Source organism: Schistocerca serialis, chromosome 3 (assembly GCF_023864345.2).
Source record: "Schistocerca serialis cubense isolate TAMUIC-IGC-003099 chromosome 3, iqSchSeri2.2, whole genome shotgun sequence".
Classification (NCBI taxonomy): Eukaryota; Metazoa; Arthropoda; class Insecta; order Orthoptera; family Acrididae; genus Schistocerca; species Schistocerca serialis.
Window position 1 is genome coordinate 561,605,743 of NC_064640.1, and position 21,872 is coordinate 561,627,614.

The following is a 21,872-nucleotide window of genomic DNA, read 5'->3' on the forward strand; positions in this document are numbered from 1 at the left end:
AGTCTGCAATAAAATAAATTCTTATGAGTAGAATGACAAAAAAATAAATGTTTTTTAAAGTTTATTTCACTTTGAAGGGAGTTAATATTGCATTCCTTCTCATTACTTTTGTTGCTAGCCAACAGGTTTTTGTCAACCATTCTGTTTTTTTTTCTAATTTTCAGTGTTATACTAACATTATCGGTGAGTAAAAATGTTCTTGTTTCAATGATGAGAAGCATAAAAATTTTAAATCACTGAAATTACTCATGAAATAAGCATACCACTTTGGTATCAAAGTAATTCATCTTAAAACCCTTGAAATACAATACATTTTCTGCATATTCTGCCAGTTTTGTTACTTATGGCGCAATAGATTCTAAAACTACTTGAAACACTTATATGAAAAATGGAAATTTTAGAATGTTGCCTTCTCTTTGACAATTTTCTGTGGATACCTGTGCACTGGGAAAATAGTGGTAGAATAGAGAACTACAGAGCGTCCATAACTAGGGGTGCAAAGTCAATAAGTCATTTTTTATTTCTTCTGTTATGGCTATTTGTACCATAGTTCAATTGAAAAGAACTCAGAATACTGTGTTTTCTGATAAAGAATTAATATGTCATACATGCATATTCACTACTTTTAACTCAGCTTTGTGATAAAATATCCTACCTTAACGACCCAATGTCACCCAACATTATTCTCTAGCTTCCATATCATAGTTGCTTCAGTCAATCTTCCTTATCTCTTATCTCTCTTACTTCACAGCCTTGCTTTTCATTTCCATTTTTAATTTATTTTTATTACCATTCTGAAGTTCAGTTAAGTAATGATATAAAAGAAAAGTGTCCAAGTTATCAAAATGATACATTTACAGCAAAATATATGTATGTTATCAGTGACAGTAATGTGTATATCATATGGATATAGCAAAATTTGACAAGTTAAGAGAAATATGAAACAAAAGGAATGGGCACGGCATAGTTATTGTAAGCAAAACATCATGTTATATCTCAAATATAACACTCATTTAAGCCAAAACCTCATGCAGAAAGACTGCATAAATGAAGCCATCACAGTGTTGATATGTAAGATCATATATCTGAAATATGAAACAATATCTACACTTCTATATATACCATATATTCCGCAAGCCCATGTGAAGCTCATAGTCTGGGCTTCTTAAAATTGTGCCACATGTTAATATTTCTTCCCAGTCTAATTATGAATGGGTTTCTGGAATCTGAATACCTAAGATCCTCTGTGCACCCTGTAACTAGGCCAATCTTATCCTTGAATTTTCTGTTGGATCAATACAGAAGGAGCTGAAGTATACGTCTAGATTCATTGTTCAATACAGATTCCTAAAACTAAATAAGACGTGGAGTGCTTTCCCAATAGCTGGGCTGAGACGTGGGCTGAAGTTTGTGTTAGGCAGCTGCGTCAGCCACAATACTGAGGTGTTGTACTGGATAACACATCTGTCTCATAAGTAGAAGACCTGGTTTCAACTCCTAACCATGACAAATTTCAACTCATTAGTTCAGCCTCTATTCTCACTGTAAATAGGAAGTGTTTCACAGGATTATTGGCATCTATCTTTAAGCTATCTGTGAGTTCAGATTTTTCAGCATTTCCATGATACTTTTTTGTGTTTCAGAAAACCTGTGACTTCTCTGAATATGTTCATTGTCATCTATTTGTCCTATGGGTATAGATTCCAAACACCAGAGCAGTACATTAAGATGCAGTGCACAAGTGTCCTCGGAACAGGGTTCTTTGATGGCTGACTTCATTTTTTCATTTTCTGAATATTCTGTCAATGATCCAAAGCCTTAACTTATCTTACCTGTTGTGATAACTGTGTGACCATTTCATTTGATACTCATACAAATTTTATATCCAAATATTTGAGTGAGTTTACTCTCAGTCCCATTGTCACTCATTGATACTGTAGTTACAGAATACTGATTTTCTGCATATTGTGAAGGGTACAAAGTTAAATTTCTGTACATTTAAAGCAGTGCTTGACTTCATTCAGGCTGGGTGTGCAGGCCACATTTGGGCTGTGGCTCAGCCTGTCTTTGCTTTTATCATTCTTCCTGGTAGTGCTCTGTTCAGTGTGAAATTTCATTTGGTATTGTGGTGTGGTATTTTTTGGTTGGCACAACACTCTTCAATCTGACAGAATTGTGGCATCAGTACTGTTTACCCTTTTCTATTTGTTTGTAGTATGAAGGACGTTCACAGGTGCAATTGGATATTTGCACAAAAAGTGGCAGCCTAGTGAACTATTATTACAAGCCTTTAAAATGAGTGGGAATGAGAGAAGAGGATGATGAGGATTCTCAGCATATATTATGGAGTTGCATAAGCAACAGGTACTGCAAACTAACTATTAATTCATATTACAAGACCATACAGATGAAAGGAGAATTATATAAATGCAGGAAATGAAGCAGTAAAAGGAATGTTTAAATAATCAGATTGACAGGAAGTGTAATATAGCTAAGCAGGAAGATAAGTGTACGGACTTTTAAAAGCATACTGATAGATACTACCTACAAGAAAATTAAAGAGGCGTTTGGGGAAAAAAGATGCAGCCATATGTATATCAAGTGCACAGATGGAAAACCAGTCCTAAGCAAAGAAGGGAAAGCAGAAAGATGGAAGGAGTATATACTGCATCTATACAAACCATATGAACTTGATGGCAATGTTATAGAAATTGAAGTGGACATAGATGAGGATGAGATAAGAGATATGATACAGTGAGATGGATCTGACACAGCTCTGAAAGATAAGTTGAAATAAGGCCCCAGGAGTAGACGATATTCCGTCAGAACTTGGTTCAAATGGCTCTGAGCACTATGGGACCCAACTGCTGTGGTCATCAGTCCCCTAGAACTTAGAACTACTTAAACCTAACTAACCTAAGGACATCACACACGCCCATGTCCGAGGCAGGATTCGAACCTGCGATCGTAGCAGCAGCGCGGCTCCGGACTGGAGTGCCTAGAACCGCACGGCCACCGCGGCCGGCTATCTGTCAGAACTACTGAGAGCATTAGGAGCGCCAGCCGTGACAAAACTCTTCCATCTGGTGTGCATGATGTATAAGAGAGGCAAAATCCCCTCAGACTTAAAGAAGAATGTAATAATTCCAATTCAAAAGAAAGCAGTTGCTGACAGGAATGAAAATTGCCAAACTATCAGTTTAATAAGTCATGATTGCAAAATACTAACACAAATTCTTTAAAGAAGAATGGAAAAACTGACAGAAGCCAACCTTTTGGTAGATCAGTTTGGGTACCAGAGAAATGTAGAAACATATGAGGCAGTATTGGCCCTACGACTTATCTTAGAAGGTAGGTTAGGGGAAGGCAAACCTATGTTTGTAGCATTTGTAGACATAGAGGAAGCTTTTGACAATCTTGACTAGAGTACTCTCTGTGAATTTCTGAAGTTAACAAGGGTAAAAGGAAGGGAGTGAAAGACTATTTACAAATTGTACAGAAACCAGATGTCAGTAAAAGAGTTGAGGGGTATGAAAGGGAAGCAGTGTTCGAGAAGAGAGTCAGACAGGGTTGTAGCCTATATGCACTTTGTTCTACATTTGTAGGCATGCAGAAAGTGAAGCAATGAGTGGTATGAATAGCAAAATTTGTGACGTCACATGCATTATTCCACTCTCAGTTGCAACAGTGGTTGATGGAATTGAACAGAGTACGGAGACCTTATATACTACTGCAAAGTAGATCAGCTAAGTCAAGGGGAACATCTGAAACAATTCTCTGTTTAAAAATTGCTATTGTTGAATTTATGAAGGAAAAAGTAATGCAGGAATGAAAAATGGAACATCTAGAATTGACTGTTGACTTCACATTTTAAGTGGGCTTGACTGTACAGTTACCACAGAAAGACATTTCAGGGAGCAAAATAACTTATTTCTGATCTGATGGGGACACACTTAACAAGATAATCACATTATAGAAGGGACACTTTCTGACAAGCACAGTCCAGTTCCTGAAGATTCCTACTGTTAAAAGAAAGACAAGGTTTGAAGAATTCACTGTTTCATTGAGAGAATTACAGGGACACACTGTCAGTCTTACATCTGTTTCTGAGCAATTTATGAGACCATTTTCTGTTTCCATTGAAAGCTCCCCTGTGCATGTGCTGATGTATCTAATTGACCTGCAAGGTAATCCCCATTTTAATTATAAATCCTTTTGTGTTAAAACTATCCAGGATGTCAGGGTTAACAGTGCTGACGCCACAATTCTTATGGACTCAAGGGAGTTGTGCTGACTGAAAAACACCAAACTGCAATACTAAATGAAATGTTATGCTGTACAGTGTTCTTCCATGAAGGAATCAGCAAAGCCAAGACATTCTGAGCTGTGGCCTGGACACCTGGTCTGCATGAAGTTGGGCACACTGTGACTGACCGTGCTTTCAATGTGCAGAAATGTAACTTTGTGCACTTCACAATATGCAGGAAATCAGTATTCTATAACTACAATATTGATGAGTGACAATGGGACTGAGTGTAAACTCATACAAATACATGGGTGGAAAAATTTGTATGGGTCTCGAATGGAATGCTCACATAGTTGCCACAACAGGTAAAAGCAGGTTAAGACTTTGATTCATTAACAGAATATTTGGAAAATGGAGTCAGCCTGCAAAGAAGACTGCTTAGGAAACTCTTGTGTGCCATGTCTTAATATACTGCTCTGGTGATTGGAATTTATACCAGATAGGACAAACAGATGATACTGAACATATTCAAAGACATGTAACATGATTGGTTACAGGTTTTCTGACTCATGTAAGAATATCATGGAAATGCTGAAAATCTGATTTCACAGGTAACTTGACAATAGATACCAATAATCACATGAAACATTTCTTGTTTAGTTTTATGAACTAATATTGAGCAAATAATCTAGAAGCATACTTCAGCTCCTTCTGTATTTATCCAACAGAAAATGGAAGAATGAGCTTGGCCTAGTTACAGGGTGCACAAAGGATTTTAAGCATTCATTCTTCCATAGCCCATTCATGACAAGAATGGGAAGAAGTATTAACTTGTGTTCAATTTTAAGTAGCCTGAACCATGAAATTCATATAAATTTGCAGTATATGTATGTAGATGTGAAGTTATTGTTTCAGGTATCAGGTATATGATCTAGTGTATTAACACAGGTGTTCATGCAATCTTTCTGTATGAGTTTCTGGTCTAAACAAGTGCCATATTCAAGATATACCCTAATGTTTTACTTACAATGAAAGCGCATATAGCTATTCTGATTCACCATCTTATATATAAAGTATAAAATTCCCTTTGCTTCACATTTCTCTTGACTTGTCTGCTTTTGATAAACACATTTGCCTCACTTTCAGTATTATGCTCGTGACATACACATATTTTTTCAGTAAATATTTTGAGAACTTGTCCATTTTTCATTTATATCACTAATTAACTGAGCTGCTAGCTCCCAAAAAACTCAGACACTTTTGTTTTTTGTCATTGGTTAATTGGATCAGTTCAGCTTACAAGAAAAATATCACATCTAAGTTCTGTAAAATGTGATAATGGCTGGATGCATTATTAAACATTTTAACTGAGTACTTGAGTTTGATTCACAGGATTAATGCAGAGTCTATCAAAAAGACCTTGAAATCATGCATAAAAGGCACTTTAAAGTTCAGTAGCATAATAAAAACGTAGTCCCACCACACTGAATATTCTCATCCTTACACAGAATACTGTTGTTATCGTTGTTGTTGTGGTCTTCAGTCCTGAGACTGGTTTGATGCAGCTCTCCATGCTACTCTATCCTGTGCAAGCTTCTTCATCTCCCAATACTTACTGCAACCTACATCCTTCTGAATCTGCTTAGTGTTTTCATCTCTTGGTCTCCCTCTATGATTTTTACCCTCCTCTTCTCCCCAATTCCATTCAATACCTCCTCATTAGTTATGTGATCTACCCATCTAATCTTCAGCATTCTTCTGTAGCACCACATTTCAAAAGCTTCTATTCTCTTCTTGTCTGAACTATTTATCGTCCACGTTTCACTTCCATACACGGCTACACTCCATACAAATACTTTAGGAAACGGCTTCCTGACACTTAAATCTATACTTGATGTTAAAAAATTTTTCTTCTTCAGAAACGCTTTCCTTGCCATTGCCAGTCTACATTTTATATCCTCTCTACTTCAACCATCATCAGTTATTTTGCTCCCCAAAAAGCAAAACCCATTTACTACTTTAAGTGTCTCATTTCCTAATCTAATTCCCGCAGCATCACCCGATTTGATTTGACTACATTCCATTATCCTCGTTGTGCTTTTGTTGATGTTCATCTTATATCCTCCTTTCAAGACACTGTCCCTGCTCTTCCAGGTACTTTTCTGTCTCTGACAGAATTACAATGTCATTGGTGAACCTCAAAGTTTTTATTTATTCTTCATGGATTTTAATACCTACTCCGAATTTTTCTTTTGTTTCCTTTACTGCTTGCTCAATATACAGATTGAATAACATCTGGGAGAGGCTACAGCCCTGTCTCACTCCCTTGCAAACCACTGCTTCCCTTTCATTCCCCTCGACTCTTATAACTGCCATCTCGTTTCTGTACAAAGTGTAAATTGGCTTTCGCTCCCTGTATTTTACCCCTGCCACCTTTATAATTTGAAAGAGAGTATTCCAGTTAACATTGTCAAAAGCTTTCTCTAAGTATAAAAATGCTAGAAACGTAGGTTTGCCTTTCCTTAATCTTTCTTCTAAAATAAGTCGTAAAGTCAGTATTGCCTCACGTTTTCCAATGCAGAATACTACTGACTACTAAAAACTTTCCAGAACTCCGTGTGTTTCACTGCACAATGATCATAAAGAAAGCTTTCAGTTAATTATGTATACACAGTCGCTGTTTAGGATAAAAAACTTCCAAATCCATAGAATTTTTTTATTTAATATGAAAAAGAACAAGATTAAGAATGAAGTAATGAATGAAGTTCAACAGTTTTTCCTGGTTGCTGTTTTTATCCATTATTTTTCATTCTATGCTGCATTTAAAATTTTTGTATCATTATCTTTGCTGTATTGTTTCTCAGTTCCTTATGAGGCACTGTATTTTGGCGCTGACCTCCTGTTCTGGTGTTCTGTTCATTTTCTTGTACGTCAAAGGAACATCATATGATTACTACAATGTTATTACCCATTTCTCCTTATTCGCTGACATCCTGAACTCCCTACTTTCCAATGAATGTCCTTATCCAATAGTTTTTTTATTAATTAATATATTGATTATACAAGCCTACAAAAAGTTTTAATTACTTTTTCAATGGTAATATCTTCTTCTTGTGGCTTCTAGGCTCTGGATTTGCATACCTGACCCCATTTTTCTGTCATGTACAGTTTTGTCAAAATTATATCACTATAAATTGAAAATTCGTGAAGCAAATGTAATTAGAATGAAAAGTAATTAAAATTTCCAACATAACCAAAAGTTTTATTGGAGTATGAACATAAAAATTCCTCTTTATTACATAGGAACAAAGCCTCCTCTGACTTACATTTTCTTTCTCTCTTCTTTATAAAATGTATAACAGAAATTGTTCTGCAATGAACTGGCCAGTGTAAATCTTCGTAAAGAGACCAATGGTAGTCTGCCATTACACTGGTTTCCAGAAAGTTTGATACTATCTTTCCATTATTTTGGTGTTTACCTTGTTACCCACTAACATTGCCCAAATCCTTAAAGAGAGAAAAATAAAATTGACTGTTTGAAAAGCGAATTGTGAGACTCATAAAAAAGCTGAATTTCTTTATCTTTTATATCAATGTCAGCTAGAATAAAAATATAGTATTTGTTCTTTTGTTGCCTAAGAATTTACTAACTGCTTCCTTGATTGATACTGAACTCTGCCTGTCACATTCATGTTCCATTCAAAGCTGGAATTGTACATCATTGTTTTAAAAATACAGATTTGACAAACATGAATTGTTTTGATTTGGCTTCTGTTAGCTGAGAAACAATCACAGATGTATTTGAAATACTCTCCTTCCTTGGGTAAGGCATTCACAAACAATTTCATTAGACCCAACTTCATTTGTTGAGAAAGGAACAGAATTTACTTTGGGTTCACGCAGTACATGAAAAAATGTAGTCCTTTCCAGTTTATTTTACTCAGAACTATAACTGGGCTTTTATAATGTTTCTTCATATGTTGAGGGAAGGAAAAATGTATTACCACTGTGCAACAAAGAATTATTTCAGAAGAATCTATAAAGTCTCTGCTACTTCTTGTTATATTCAATTGCATATTTGTTCATCAGAGCAAACTACCTGAGTATTGTGTGAAATCTCTGTCTTCTTTGAAGCACTGAAAAAAATCTGCCCTCATGTTTTGTACAAATAAAATTTTGTTCTGTTGTTAATAAGTTCTTTTCATTCTGCTCAGGATCAAGTACTTCAACATTTTCATTCATTGGGCTTAAAAACCTAACTGAATTATTTGGCCAAGTTTGAGTAAAGAACTTTGTTTTAAACTGTCCTCTGATATTTCTAAAACAGAAACTAACAACATATGTAACAAATACTTTCAAGACAACTTTTACATCAACAACTAGCCATTATAATAAACACATGCAGTAAACAGTAGCAAAAATTAGCTTATATTGGAACTAAAATAACAGTTTCAGATAAATAAGGAAACCCAAACAGCCTGTCACAGTGGTTGTGATATGTACTAACAGTGCAACCACAGATGTCAAAATTTCAACTTCATGTTAGTAATAGAAATAGTAAATGAAGTATATATCATAAGGATTTCTAAAATAGGTCCATTTTTTAATTAATGAGTGTTAATTTTAAAAACAGAGTGGGTGATATGACTTTTTATTATCATACTATGTTTCAAAACACTAAAAACCACATTTGCACACAATTTTCATTGACAATGATTTCTCACTATTAGCTTTTATTATTTTTAACATTCCTTCTTATTTGCTCCAAACTGCCATTCTAGAGATTTAGATACTTCTGTTGTTATTATGATGTCTCTTTTCACACATTTCGTGCTTTTATTATATCAGAATATTATTATCCTTTCATAACTTTAATCTCAGGTCTACACTCCTGGAAATTGAAATAAGAACACTGTGAATTCATTGTCCCAGGAAGGGGAAACTTTATTGACACATTCCTGGGGTCAGATACATCACATGATCACACTGACAGAACCACAGGCACATAGACACAGGCAACAGAGCATGCACAATGTCGGCACTAGTACAGTGTATATCCACCTTTCGCAGCAATGCAGGCTGCTATTCTCCCATGGAGACGATCGTAGAGATGCTGGATGCAGTCCTGTGGAACGGCTTGCCATGCCATTTCCACCTGGCGCCTCAGTTGGACCAGCGTTCGCGCTGGACGTGCAGACCGCGTGAGACGACGCTTCATCCAGTCCCAAACATGCTCAATGGGGGACAGATCCGGAGATCTTGCTGGCCAGGGTAGTTGACTTACACCTTCTAGAGCACGTTGGGTGGCACGGGATACACGCGGTCGTACATTGTCCTGTTGCAACAGCAAGTTCCCTTGCCGGTCTAGAAATGGTAGAACGATGAGTTCGATGACGGTTTGGATGTACCGTGCACAATTCAGTGTCCCCTCGACGATCACCAGTGGTGTACGGCCAGTGTAGGAGATCGCTCCCCACATCATGATGCCGGGTGTTGGCCCTGTGTGCCTCGGTCGTATGCAGTCCTGATTGTGGCGCTCACCTGCACGGCGCCAAACACGCATACGACCATCATTGGCACCAAGGCAGAAGCGACTCTCATCGCTGAAGACGACACGTCTCCATTCGTCCCTCCATTCACGCCTGTCGCGACACCACTGGAGGCGGGCTGCACGATGTTGGGGCGTGAGCGGAAGACGGCCTAACGGTGTGCGGGACCGTAGCCCAGCTTCATGGAGACGGTTGCGAATGGTCCTCGCCGATACCCCAGGAGCAACAGTGTCCCTAATTTGCTGGGAAGTGGCGGTGCGGTCCCCTAAGGCACTGCGTAGGATCCTACGGTCTTGGCGTGCATCCGTGCGTCGCTGCGGTCCGGTCCCAGGTCGACGGGCACGTGCACCTTCCGCCGACCACTGGCGACAACATCGATGTACTGTGGAGACCTCACGCCCCACGTGTTGAGCAATTCGGCGGTACGTCCACCCGGCCTCCCGCATGCCCACTATACGCCCTCGCTCAAAGTCCGTCAACTGCACATACGGTTCACGTCCACGCTGTCGCGGCATGCTACCAGAGTTAAAGACTGCGATGGAGCTCCGTACGCCACGGCAAATTGGCTGACACTGACGGCGGCGGTGCACAAATGCTGCGCAGCTAGCGCCATTCGACGGCCAACACCGCGGTTCCTGGTGTGTCCGCTGTGCCGTGCGCGTGATCATTGCTTGTACAGCCCTCTCGCAGTGTCCGGAGCAAGTATGGTGGGTCTGACACACCGGTGTCAATGTGTTCTTTTTTCCATTTCCAGGAGTGTATTTTCCAGGCTGAAGTTAATCTAAAACTCCTCCCACTTATTCTCCTTAACAATAATATCCTATATTTCTAGTTTAATTCTAAATGTGCTTCCACCAGAAACCTACAATTCTCTCCTGCAAACATAGCCTGAACAATTTCTTAAAAATTTCTTAAATATGAGCACCATCTTTAAAAACTAATATTACCAAGAATCATAAGGTTCAGGAAAATTATAGTGTCCTATATTACTTTTCAAATGTTCTTTCCACTTTTAAAAACAGAATAAATGGAATTGACAGTAAAGCATTATAGGCCGTGAGACCCCCATCTAGGGTTGTTCGACCAACTGGTGCAACCCGTCTAGTTGGGAAATTTGCAAGTCTTTGTGATAAAGATGATATGAAATGATTAGGACAATGGAAACACCAAGTGACCCAGTAACAAATATTTCTGGCATAGTCCAAAAATGAACCCATAGCTCCACAATGTAGAGGAAGCAATGTGAACATCTAGACCAAGTGTTGCACTTTTTACTAAAGATTACTTTAGCAAAGTCCTGACAAACTATATTTAATTTAATCTGGAGCTAGTTTTTCGTTTCTGTTGCCATTTGCTGAGTATAATTATTTTCTGTCCATGTTTTTGGTTTTTATGTGGCTTGTGATTAATTTTTTGGGTCATTTTCTTTATAGATATAGTTTTATTGGACACATAGTATCTAATTAAGAATAGAAATTAAACATATAAGTAGTTTTCCTGAAGCACAGAGACACATCGGTTCAACAAATGGGTGAAATGGCTCTGAGCACTATGGGACTAAACTTCTGAAGTCATCAGTCCCCTAGAACTTAGAGCTACTTAAACCTAACTAACCTAAGGACATCACACACATCCATGCCTGAGGCAGGATTCGAACCTGTGACCGTAGTGGTCGTGCGGTTCCAGACTGTAGCGTCTAGAACTGCTTGGCCACTATGGCTGGGCGACACATAGGTTATTGGCTGTCATTCATGCATTCAGATTTTCAGATAAGGATGTGGAAGGCAATTCTCCTTCAACTATATACTGCTTTCTACAGAGATTATTCTTTGTTATCTGGCATAACAGTTATATACCAACAAAATAAATGGGTCTAAATCACAATAGCATAGAGATTTATAGCTGGATAACATATTTAATAAGCAATTTTGCTGAATACATGATGACTGCAACACTAATTTTGCCCACTGGTGCACCCACAGTGTCAGGTAGGAAAATCAGGAACCATCTGCTTTAAGGTTGTGACCCTCCAATCCTTTGTAAGACTCAGTGCCCCCTATCAACCTGCATCCACTCCTGTCAATATAACCACTCACCCCACTTAAATTACACTCCAGGTACAATGCAGTCAGCAGAGTCAATGAAACCACGCAGGTGTGTATGTATGCATATGCTGTATGCATAAGTGTTTTCTGTAATACTTAACAGTACAGAAATACATCAGCCAAAAGCTTAGCAATGTTTCAGTCTCATTTATATGACTATCAACCACTCAATGCCTCAACTACACAGTGAGCTGTTACTTCAAATTAAACTGATTATCTAGACTTGAAAATTAAAAATTCATGTCAATAGTAATGTAAGAAAAAACTCCCATTGTAAACTGGGCTCCATTCTTACAGCATGAAAATTATTGTCTTCTCTGTTTATTAGAAATATTAAGCAAAAAGCATTGTAGATATGCAACAGCTACTTAAAACAACTAAGAGATCAGCTGATTTGCCTCATGTAAGAAATGTTCTGCTGATTTCTTTATACTCATTTTACAATTTTTTTATTAAGGAGATTATAGCACTTTAATTGTCAACAAAATATATAGAGGCAGTTTAGCGCAGCTACTAACTACTTCTTGCAAATAATACACTGAAAAGCCAGAGACAGGTACTGGTGGAAGCAAAGCTGAGAGGACAGGTCACGTGTCACGCTTGTGTAACTTGCTCAGTTGAGCACTTGCCCACAAAAGGCAAAGACCCTAGGTTTGAGTCCCAATTCAACACATAAATTTTACCTGCCAAGAATTTTCAACTCATTTAAGTGTTCCACACACTTGAAGGTTCTGCCTTAAGATACGATCTACATAAAATATAGTATGAACAGAATAAAGAACCAATGAAACAACTAGTCAGTAAGTGAAAAGCAATTGTAGGAGCAACTTCATACCTACATTTGTCAAACTGTAAGGATAATATGGGTGAAATAAAACTTTCAGTGTTGTATTCTTTTAGAACTTGCAAAAATACAAAGGAGTTAAGGGTTGTTTGGGTCCTCACTCCACAAAAGATCAAATATTGTATGTTTATGTAATTTTCTCTCCCTTTCTGAAAGGAATAGTTTTGTTTTGCACCTAACTGTGAGAAATGAAACAGCAGTTATATGATCACTTACACCATTCTGCTTAATGCACGGTCACTGATCGAAGTAGAGAAAGATGAAGTTAGTGTGAATCATTAGCTCATGAGTGACATACTGTTGGTGCTGTACTTTCTTTGTGGTCTAAAAGTGATTCATTATCTTAGACAACAAAATGAAGGTGGAATATATTGGCTCATGATCATTTAAAACCTTATATGCTGTCAAAAATCCTGCAAGAACTATATAATCTGTATGATGACAGCATTTTGCACTCTTTACTCTCAAAAAATCATTTACTGTCTATATTTTTCTATGGCTTGGAGACAAATTATTTAAGTAGGAATGTTTCTCCCTTGTAGTGAATATAAAAATTATATTTTTCATGTCTGATAGGAAGCCTTCTAAAGATGTGCTGCAATCTCACTACAAAAACTGTATCATATTGTGCAGTATCCACATTAATTCAACCAAAATCGCCCTGCATTGGATTGCTGCTGCCTGCAATTTCACTACCAAGGAAAGCATTCTCAGTGATGAATCTGATAACAAGATGCAAAAGCTGGGTTTCAGGCCATCAGTTATTGCCGAAAGTAAAGGGACAATGGAATTACTGAAGAAAATATTCTATACAATTATAGCATTAAAATAGTTTTGTATGACACTGGACACAATTTTTTTCTGTCAGCCAAGAGTAGTTATCCCTAAAAAAAAAAAAAGAGAAGGGAGAACTTCTGTACAATGATGTTGGATCTACTTTGATGTTTTCTATGTACAGCTGTGTACTTGGTGACATGAGTAACACTTTACAGGACCATCATCAAAGCAAATAGTTTACAAACTGTAACCAACTTATGAAGCTGAAAATCTGTTTGGACCAGTGCTCATTACAATACTTAACACACACCATTGACCAGTAGATCATTTTATAACCAATTATGACCTCATTATTTCAGCAGACAGTATAAATGACCACCACTCAGATCATTTAGATCACACTTAAGTGCGATAACTAAATAGAAAATCAAAACAAAGAAAAATGTAAGAACAAAAGAGAATACTTTCTGCAGACAGTGTTTATATATTTTGATATAGTTTAAATCAAGATACCAGGAATCTGTAATTACTACCTTTCTTTTCAACTATAAATTAAATGTGTTCTTAGAAGTTGTGGTCAAGCACATAAACAGTGCCACATCATTAAAAAAGTTAACATCTTTAAAAATCAGTATTTCAAAGTGTAACCTATGCTGCTAGATGTTAAAACAAAAGAACTGAATGAAAAATTGAAAACATTTGTATCCTGCACATACCTCCTAACTTTTAAGTTGGAAATTTTGCTAACCAGTAAACATAATTGTCTCTTTGTGTTATATTACTAGCCATCAAACTAAAAAATAAATTACTAAGGAAAATAACCAGGCCAAGAATAACTGAAATATTAAATAAAAGATGGTATTAATTAGCAATAGAGAGTCAGATGTTGCCATGGCAGTATGGGACGAGATGTGCTTTATCTACTTTGGAGCTTCAGCTATCCTGGTTTTCCAAGTTGCCTTGAGCTTAACTTTCTTTGTCAGTGTGGTTTCTACTAACATCAGTAGTAATATCATTAGGGATAAAGTAGTTAATCTGTGAACAGGGTGTCAGCTCCTGTAAATATTTTCTATAAGTTTTGCAAAATTTTCAGCATCTACTACAAGGAAATTATTATATTTTGTTTTATTTTCCATTTCCTGTAGTACTTTGTGCAGTGATAGCAAACTTTTGCTGCATATCTAGGAAAAACAACTCTGTTGTAATATTTATATGCTATTTATGTTCAGTGGGTTGTCATTTACAAAACATGGAATATGTACCAAGTAACTGCAGAAACGTTCTGAGTTATTACAGTTCAATTGCACAAAAAAGACATGAGAACATACTTTTAAAAAGCTGTTATCAACACTACAAGAGCATTCCTTGCTGGACTAGCATCCTGGCAGAAAAGATATCACACAGAAACCATTGAGATATAGCTTGGGAGATTGCATCCAGAAGTAATCCTTTATTCTGTATAATGGTGGGTGCTGTTTTACATTTCATAGCAAATTAAAAGTGTGTGCTCAACTGTGTATTGAACCTGGAACCTAGTCATTTATGATTAATACTTTAACCAATTGAAATACTCAGCCATAACTCACAAACTGTCCTTGTGGATTTACTTCTCTCGGTACATCAGCCTTACTTTCCAAGTTTCACAGACATTCTCTGGCATTTATTGCTGGACTAGCACTTTTGGGAAGAAGAATATTCCAGAGAAATAGATTAGTCATAACCTAGAGTAGTGTTTTCAAAATAAGTCATTCACTCTCCAGTGGTGTGTGTGCATTGTTTTCTAATTTCCATGAAGAATGCTCTTACCATCTGAGCTAGTCAAAACAGTGCAGATTCTGGTACAGAGTGAAAGATTCATTTAGGAAAGAATGCTCTAAGGCATGGTTAAGCACCTGCTACACAGTACTGTTTCTTTCAGGAGTGCTATCACAGCACAGTGAGCAGGAGACCTTCTGTGAAGTTTGGAAAAAGTGCAAGAGAGGTACTCACAGAAATAAAACTGCAATGAATGGTCATGAGTTGTAACCAGACAGCAGAAACATTGTTCACATATGGTAAGGTTCAAAGATCAATTCCCAGTATAGCACATAATTTTAACCTGTCAAGGAGTTCCAAAGAAGGAATATCTACAATTATAAGCTCAGCACCTGAAAGAACCTGAACACCTCAAGGAAGTATATACACTAAAGTTCTTTCATGCCAAATTTGTACCCTCATTTTTAGTTTTTAAATGTATTAATAATAAAATGTAATTCCATAGATGCAGACATAATTTGATGTTTTCTGCATTTAGCCTGATGTACACACATATCTATATTACTGACACACTATTTCCAAAATTAGACTTCACTAATACATATTTCAGATACATTTAATTTGATTAATTTTTGTGACCATTCATTGAACATTAGTATTCCTTTGAGAAATATTAGTCACAACTTTTCACTGATGTCACAAACTTCAGGATACAACCTATATATAAAAATTCCCCTGCTTCTCCTACTGTAAACTGCATATTTTAAATAATGGAAGAGTTAAATTTAGCAACTTGCCATATAGTCAGGGACTGTGCAGCTGATTGGCTCATAAAAACACTGAAAAAGTAGATCGGCTATCTGATGATGTCATTCGTCAGCTTAACTAGTACAGAGTACACTTATCCTAATTAAACATGCATGTGACTTTCCAGGCTAATTACATTGTACAAAAGTTGAGCTGTAGTGTTGGTACAATGTAACCAGCCTCGATTAAGTAACTCCTCTAGAGTTTGTGCGTGTACATGTATTCTGTTACAGTTAGCTCCAAAGAAGGACAATATTTAAAATCCTAGGAACATTTTAAGCCTCATACATGTGCCTATTGAGCACTCACTGTCTCAGCTATACAATGAGGTGTTACTTTTATTCCCTCTATTATTTATATTTCACCTAGAACTTTCTATTCCCGTACATACACCAATTATGTAAAAACTATACAGTTGTATAACACCAGAAATTAAATATGTACTGGTAAATCAACACTTCATTGAACACATTTTATAAATTATTCCTTTTAATAGAAAATAATCTATTTGAAATGGCTAAATGTACTTATGTAAAAATTCACAAAAAAATGTATTTACCATAGTGCAACCATAAATACATGAAACATTCCGCCACACAGAAGCACCCATGCACACACATACACATCGAATAAGCATTGAAATGATCTTGCAAACAATAATTTTATATGTAAATTATCTCTTTAATTCTCAGACAAATTTAATATCTATGTCATATAAGAACATTCAGTTCATAATAGCAAAGAGTTAAGATGAGAAGCCAACTTTACATACCTGTCCAAACTGATGTAAAGACCAAGGAGAACAAACTACTGAATTATGTTACTATACTATATGGTAATGTAGTGGCTACATATTAGTGTAGTTACTTTTAATGTCTATGACCATGACTGCACATAAACATTAAATGTAGCCATACCTCTGCATAATGCTCTTCATTTTGTTGGAGGAGGTCAACACATAATTCAGCAAGATGAATGAGATCTTCTAATTTTTTTCCAGGGGATACCACAATCTCACCACTTAAATCATCTGTAATTATAGAAAAAGCTCATGATACAACCTCAAATTCCGGTATATTAATTTAATCATCTGTTGCTTTTCCTTCTGACATAAAACAATATATGTTTGTGTAACTAAGTATTATCAAGAGGTCAGTATGGTCAGTGATCAACACAAGCATCATAATTAGTGATCTGAAAACAACTTTTTGTTACAAATGTGTATTCAGCAACACAATGAAATCTTTAGAAAGTGCTGTTTTCTGGGTATAAGGCTACATGCTAATGTACATTTCTGTGCCTTGTATTTCATCTACTAATGCTGGAGTCATCCTGAAAGGCTATAAAGCCATGTTTAGCTATTTTTAGATCTAAACAAGCTGATCTCACAGAGTAATGTATACATAGGTTGGAAATTGTTGGGTTGTAACATCATACAACTGCAGACAAAGAGTACAGAACTGGTGACATTATTATGCTGCCTTTCACTGCACCACTGTCTGCATATTAAGTCTCCTGGTAGAGTCTACTTGCAAAAATAATTGGGAAATGAATTCATTGCAACATGGGACTTGTATATCCAATTTCCAAGATTTCCAAATCTTTCATTATTCACCTTCTAGTATACAGGGTGGTCCATTGATCGTGACCGGGCCAAATATCTCATGAAATAAGCATCAAACGAAAAAACTAAAAAGAAAGAAACTTGTCTAGCGGTTTTTTAAATAGGAACCGCAATTTTTTATTACATATTCGTGTAGTACTTAAATAAATATGAATGTTTTAGTTGGACCACTTTTTTTGCTTTGTTATAGATGGCGCTGTACTAGTCACAAACATATGGCTCACAATTTGAGATGAACAGTTGGTAACAGGTAGGTTTTTTAAATTAAAATACAGAATATAGGTATGTTTGAACATTTTATTTCGGTAGTTCGAATGTGATACATATACCTTTGTGAACTTATCATTTCTGAGAACACATGCTGTTACAGCGTGATTACCTGTAAATACCACATTAATGCAATAAATGCTCAAAATTATGTCCGTCAACCTCAATGCATTTGGCAATACGTGTAACGACATTCCTCTCAACAGCAAGTAGTTCGCCTTCTGTAATGTTCGCACATACATTGACAATGCACTGATGCATGTTGTCAGTCATTGTCAGTGGATCACAATAGCAAATATCCTTCAACTTTCCTCACAGAAAGAAATACAGGGACATCAGTTCCGGTGAACATGTGGGCCATGTGCTTCGACGACCAATCCACCCATCATGAAATATGCTATTCAATACCTCTTCAACCACACGTGAGCTATGTGCTGGACATCAATCATATTGGAAGTACATCACCATTCAATCACGCAGTGAAACATCTTGTAGTAACATTGGTGGAACATTATGTAGGAAATCAGCATACATAGCACCATTTGCATTGCCATCGATAAAGTGGGGGCCAATTATCCTTCTTCCCATAATGCACCATACATTAAACCACCAAGGTCGCTGATGTTCCACTTGTTGCAGCCATCATGGATTTTCCATTGCTCAATAGTGCATACTATGTTGGTTTACGTTACCGCTGTTGGTGAATGACGCTTCGTTGCTAAATCAACGCGTGCAAAAAATCTGTCATCGTCCCATAATTTCTCTTGTGCCGAGTGGCAGAACTGTACATGATATTCAAAGTCATTGCCATGTAATTCCTGGTGCATAGAAATATGGTATGGGTGCAATCGACATTGATGTAGCATTCTCGCCACCGACGTTTTTGGGATTCCCGATTCTCGTGCAGTTTATCTTCTACTGATGTGTGGATCAGCTGCAACAGCAGCTAAAACACCTACTTGGGCATCATAATTCATTGCAGGTCATGGTTGACGTTTCAGATGTGGCTGAACACTTCCTGTTTCCTTAAATAACGTAACTGTCTGGCGAATGGTCCGGACACTTGGATGATGTCATGCAGGATACCGAGCAGTATACATAACACATGCCCTTTAGGCAATTTGATCACAATAACCATACATCAACATGATATCGACCTTTTTCACAATTAGTAAATGGATCATTTTAACACGGGTAATGTATCACAAAGCAAATACCGTCTGCACTGGCGGAATGTTACATGATACCATGTAGTTATACATTTGTGACTATTACAGTGCTATCTATCACAAAGTGAAAAAAGTGGTCCAAGTAAAACATTCATATTTCTTTACATACTACATGAAAATGTAATAAAAAATAGGAGTTCCTATTTAAAAAAATGCGATTGATATCTGTTTGACCTGTGCCAGTGCCATCTAGCGGACCAACCATAGGGCCATCTGGTTTCCCCCTTCGAGCTAGACGAGTTTCATTCTTTGTAGTTTTTTTGTTTGATGCTTATTTTGTGAGATATTTGGCCCAGTCACTATCAATGGACCACCCTGTATATGCATGGTGGTTATAATTAAAGTTTTGCTGCTTGAGGCAGTGCAGACAGAAAACTTTTTACCATGTGGGTACTCAACATTTTGGGAGTGATTTTCAGACTGTCTGCTGCAGGATTTGCATTGTTAGTAGTGTCAGTGTCATGACTTGCCATTGCTTGCTGGTACTGATGTGGCAACATAGGGTTCAAACACAAGCATCAGTGTGCATTACAGTTGCAGACAGTCAACATGGGTCTGGACAAAGAGAACAGGGATTTACTCAGAAACCTGTTTCATAAAAACAACAGCAATAGTGCTGCAGCTCTTCACAGATTTCAACAAATTAAAGAAATATGCAGAGGTGCTCCTTCTGCACCAAGGCTGAAGAACATGATGTGGAAGTTGTAAATAACTGCCAATTTTGGAACTGCTCCTGGTAGAGGCTGATACCCAATTGCACCAAAAATCATAGAAGAAATTACTGTTGTCATGGCTGAAAATGCTGGACACAGTACTGCACAAGCTGTGTCACAACAGATGAACATTAAATAGTCTACCGTTGTTTTGAGCAGCAGCAGAGCAACCTATAGTGCTGTTCCAGGTTGTTATGGATACAGATGGTTGTGTCATTGACCAACATTTATAATCTGGAATGTAAATATGGTATGAAATTGACAAATGCTATCCACTCATGTGGGAATTAAAATATGTGTACGTCCATTGTTTATTCACTATTTTTCTTTCATATGCCCTTACAAATGTTTCCACAAAGTTTTAATGTCCTACAATCACTCATTTCTCATGGGGGCGCTCTAAAGTAATGAATGTTTAACTATAGCCATTTCTTCTTTCCGGAAGAAATAACAGAGTTTAACTCTAGCAAATTAAAATAATGTAGCTTAAACTCATCCAAGTTCATAAGTGTAAAACTTTCTCCGAAACTCTTCTTCTCACAAAAAAGGTATACTTTCAGTTTCAGAGCAAAAGCTTATGTGGTATATCTCCGCATGTGAACATATATTACAACTGTAAGTCACTGAGATTCATCAACCTTGATGTATGTAAACTGATATCATGTTGTAGCACTTGTAAAAAAGGACGGAAAATTTAGATGTAACACTCCTTTCACAAGAGGTTATTGGAGGCAGAGCACATATTTGGATTGGAGGAAAATCAGTTTAGTTATTTCCACAGAAACCATCTCAACTTTTGCCTTGAAAGGTTTAGGGCTGCCATGATAAACTAAAATCTCTATTTCTGAATAAGGATTTGATCCATCATCCTCCATGGATGTCCAGTGGCTTAACTACAGAGCCTCATCCATTAACATTGAAAATGTAATGCTAGTGGCTGTACAGACAGAGTTTGAAATTTGTAAGTAAACTTTGAGACTAGTTAATATGTTTCAAGATAAGTGCAAACCTTATACACACATCTGTTTGAAAACATTGGGTACATCAGGTGCATGTACAAATGTGCCACAATGGCAGTGCTACAAATTTTACACAGAACCAGTGATTAAGAGGATACTAGACCCAATAAATTGTAGTAGTACTGAATCACAACAAATGTTCAAAATGTTGTCATAAACTGCCCCTCTCTCACAAACATCAGATATTGAGATAGGAGTATTGAAATAGCTATTATGGATGGTATGAAAATAGTAAAATAATAATAATAATAATAAACATTGAATGATAATCGTAGTATTTTTGTGACCACTCTTTTTAATGATGCGTTTTGAAAATATCATCACCAGATACAATTAAGGGAACAGACACCATGTAATGTACTGAGTCAAGCTAAGTGTGCCTTTGGACAAATGGGAAGACTTTGAAACATGCTTTAAAGAGCACACATTTAACAATAGCACTGCCTTGGGCAACACCTTGAACATTTATATAACAGGGTGACTGATGTAACAAAAGTTCTAAAAATTCTACGTGTGGAACCTAAGGGCTCTAAATTAGATCTTCCAGAAGAAACTGAAATTTATACATCTTGATATAAACAGTGTGAAAAAATTATTAGTGAACAAGAAGGAACAATAAGAATGTAGTATTACAAATTTTCTTGTGCTCTTTTAAATTATTAACTTTGTTCCTCTCCCAACCTCTAAGAGTATCCACATAAAGTACCTGCATAAACATGTCAGGTTCAGAATGGTGGTAATGTAATGAGAAATATAACAAGAAATTAGTAAATAACATATGAAACAGCTATGTATGGGATGGAGACTCAGACATTGTAAGGTTTCACATAAAGGTTGGCAGTCCTGCAGCCTGGTGACTAGCGCGAGTTTTGGTATTCTCATAAAGATAAGTCATTTTAGATCATAATAACATTTAGCTTAGTACTGATTATGTAGT

The 21,872-nt window shown here is 36.8% G+C and overlaps 1 protein-coding gene across 1 annotated transcript in view; it reads right to left on the minus strand.

Annotated features, from left to right (window-relative positions):
- The window catches only part of LOC126470456 (calcium-dependent secretion activator-like), a 1,485,604-nt gene that overhangs the window by 297,894 nt on the left and 1,165,838 nt on the right, over positions 1–21,872 (minus strand). Inside the window, exon 23 of the mRNA XM_050098305.1 lies at positions 17,001–17,113. Coding sequence (XP_049954262.1) covers positions 17,001–17,113 — 113 coding nt within the window. The remainder of the gene's footprint in view (positions 1–17,000; positions 17,114–21,872) is intronic.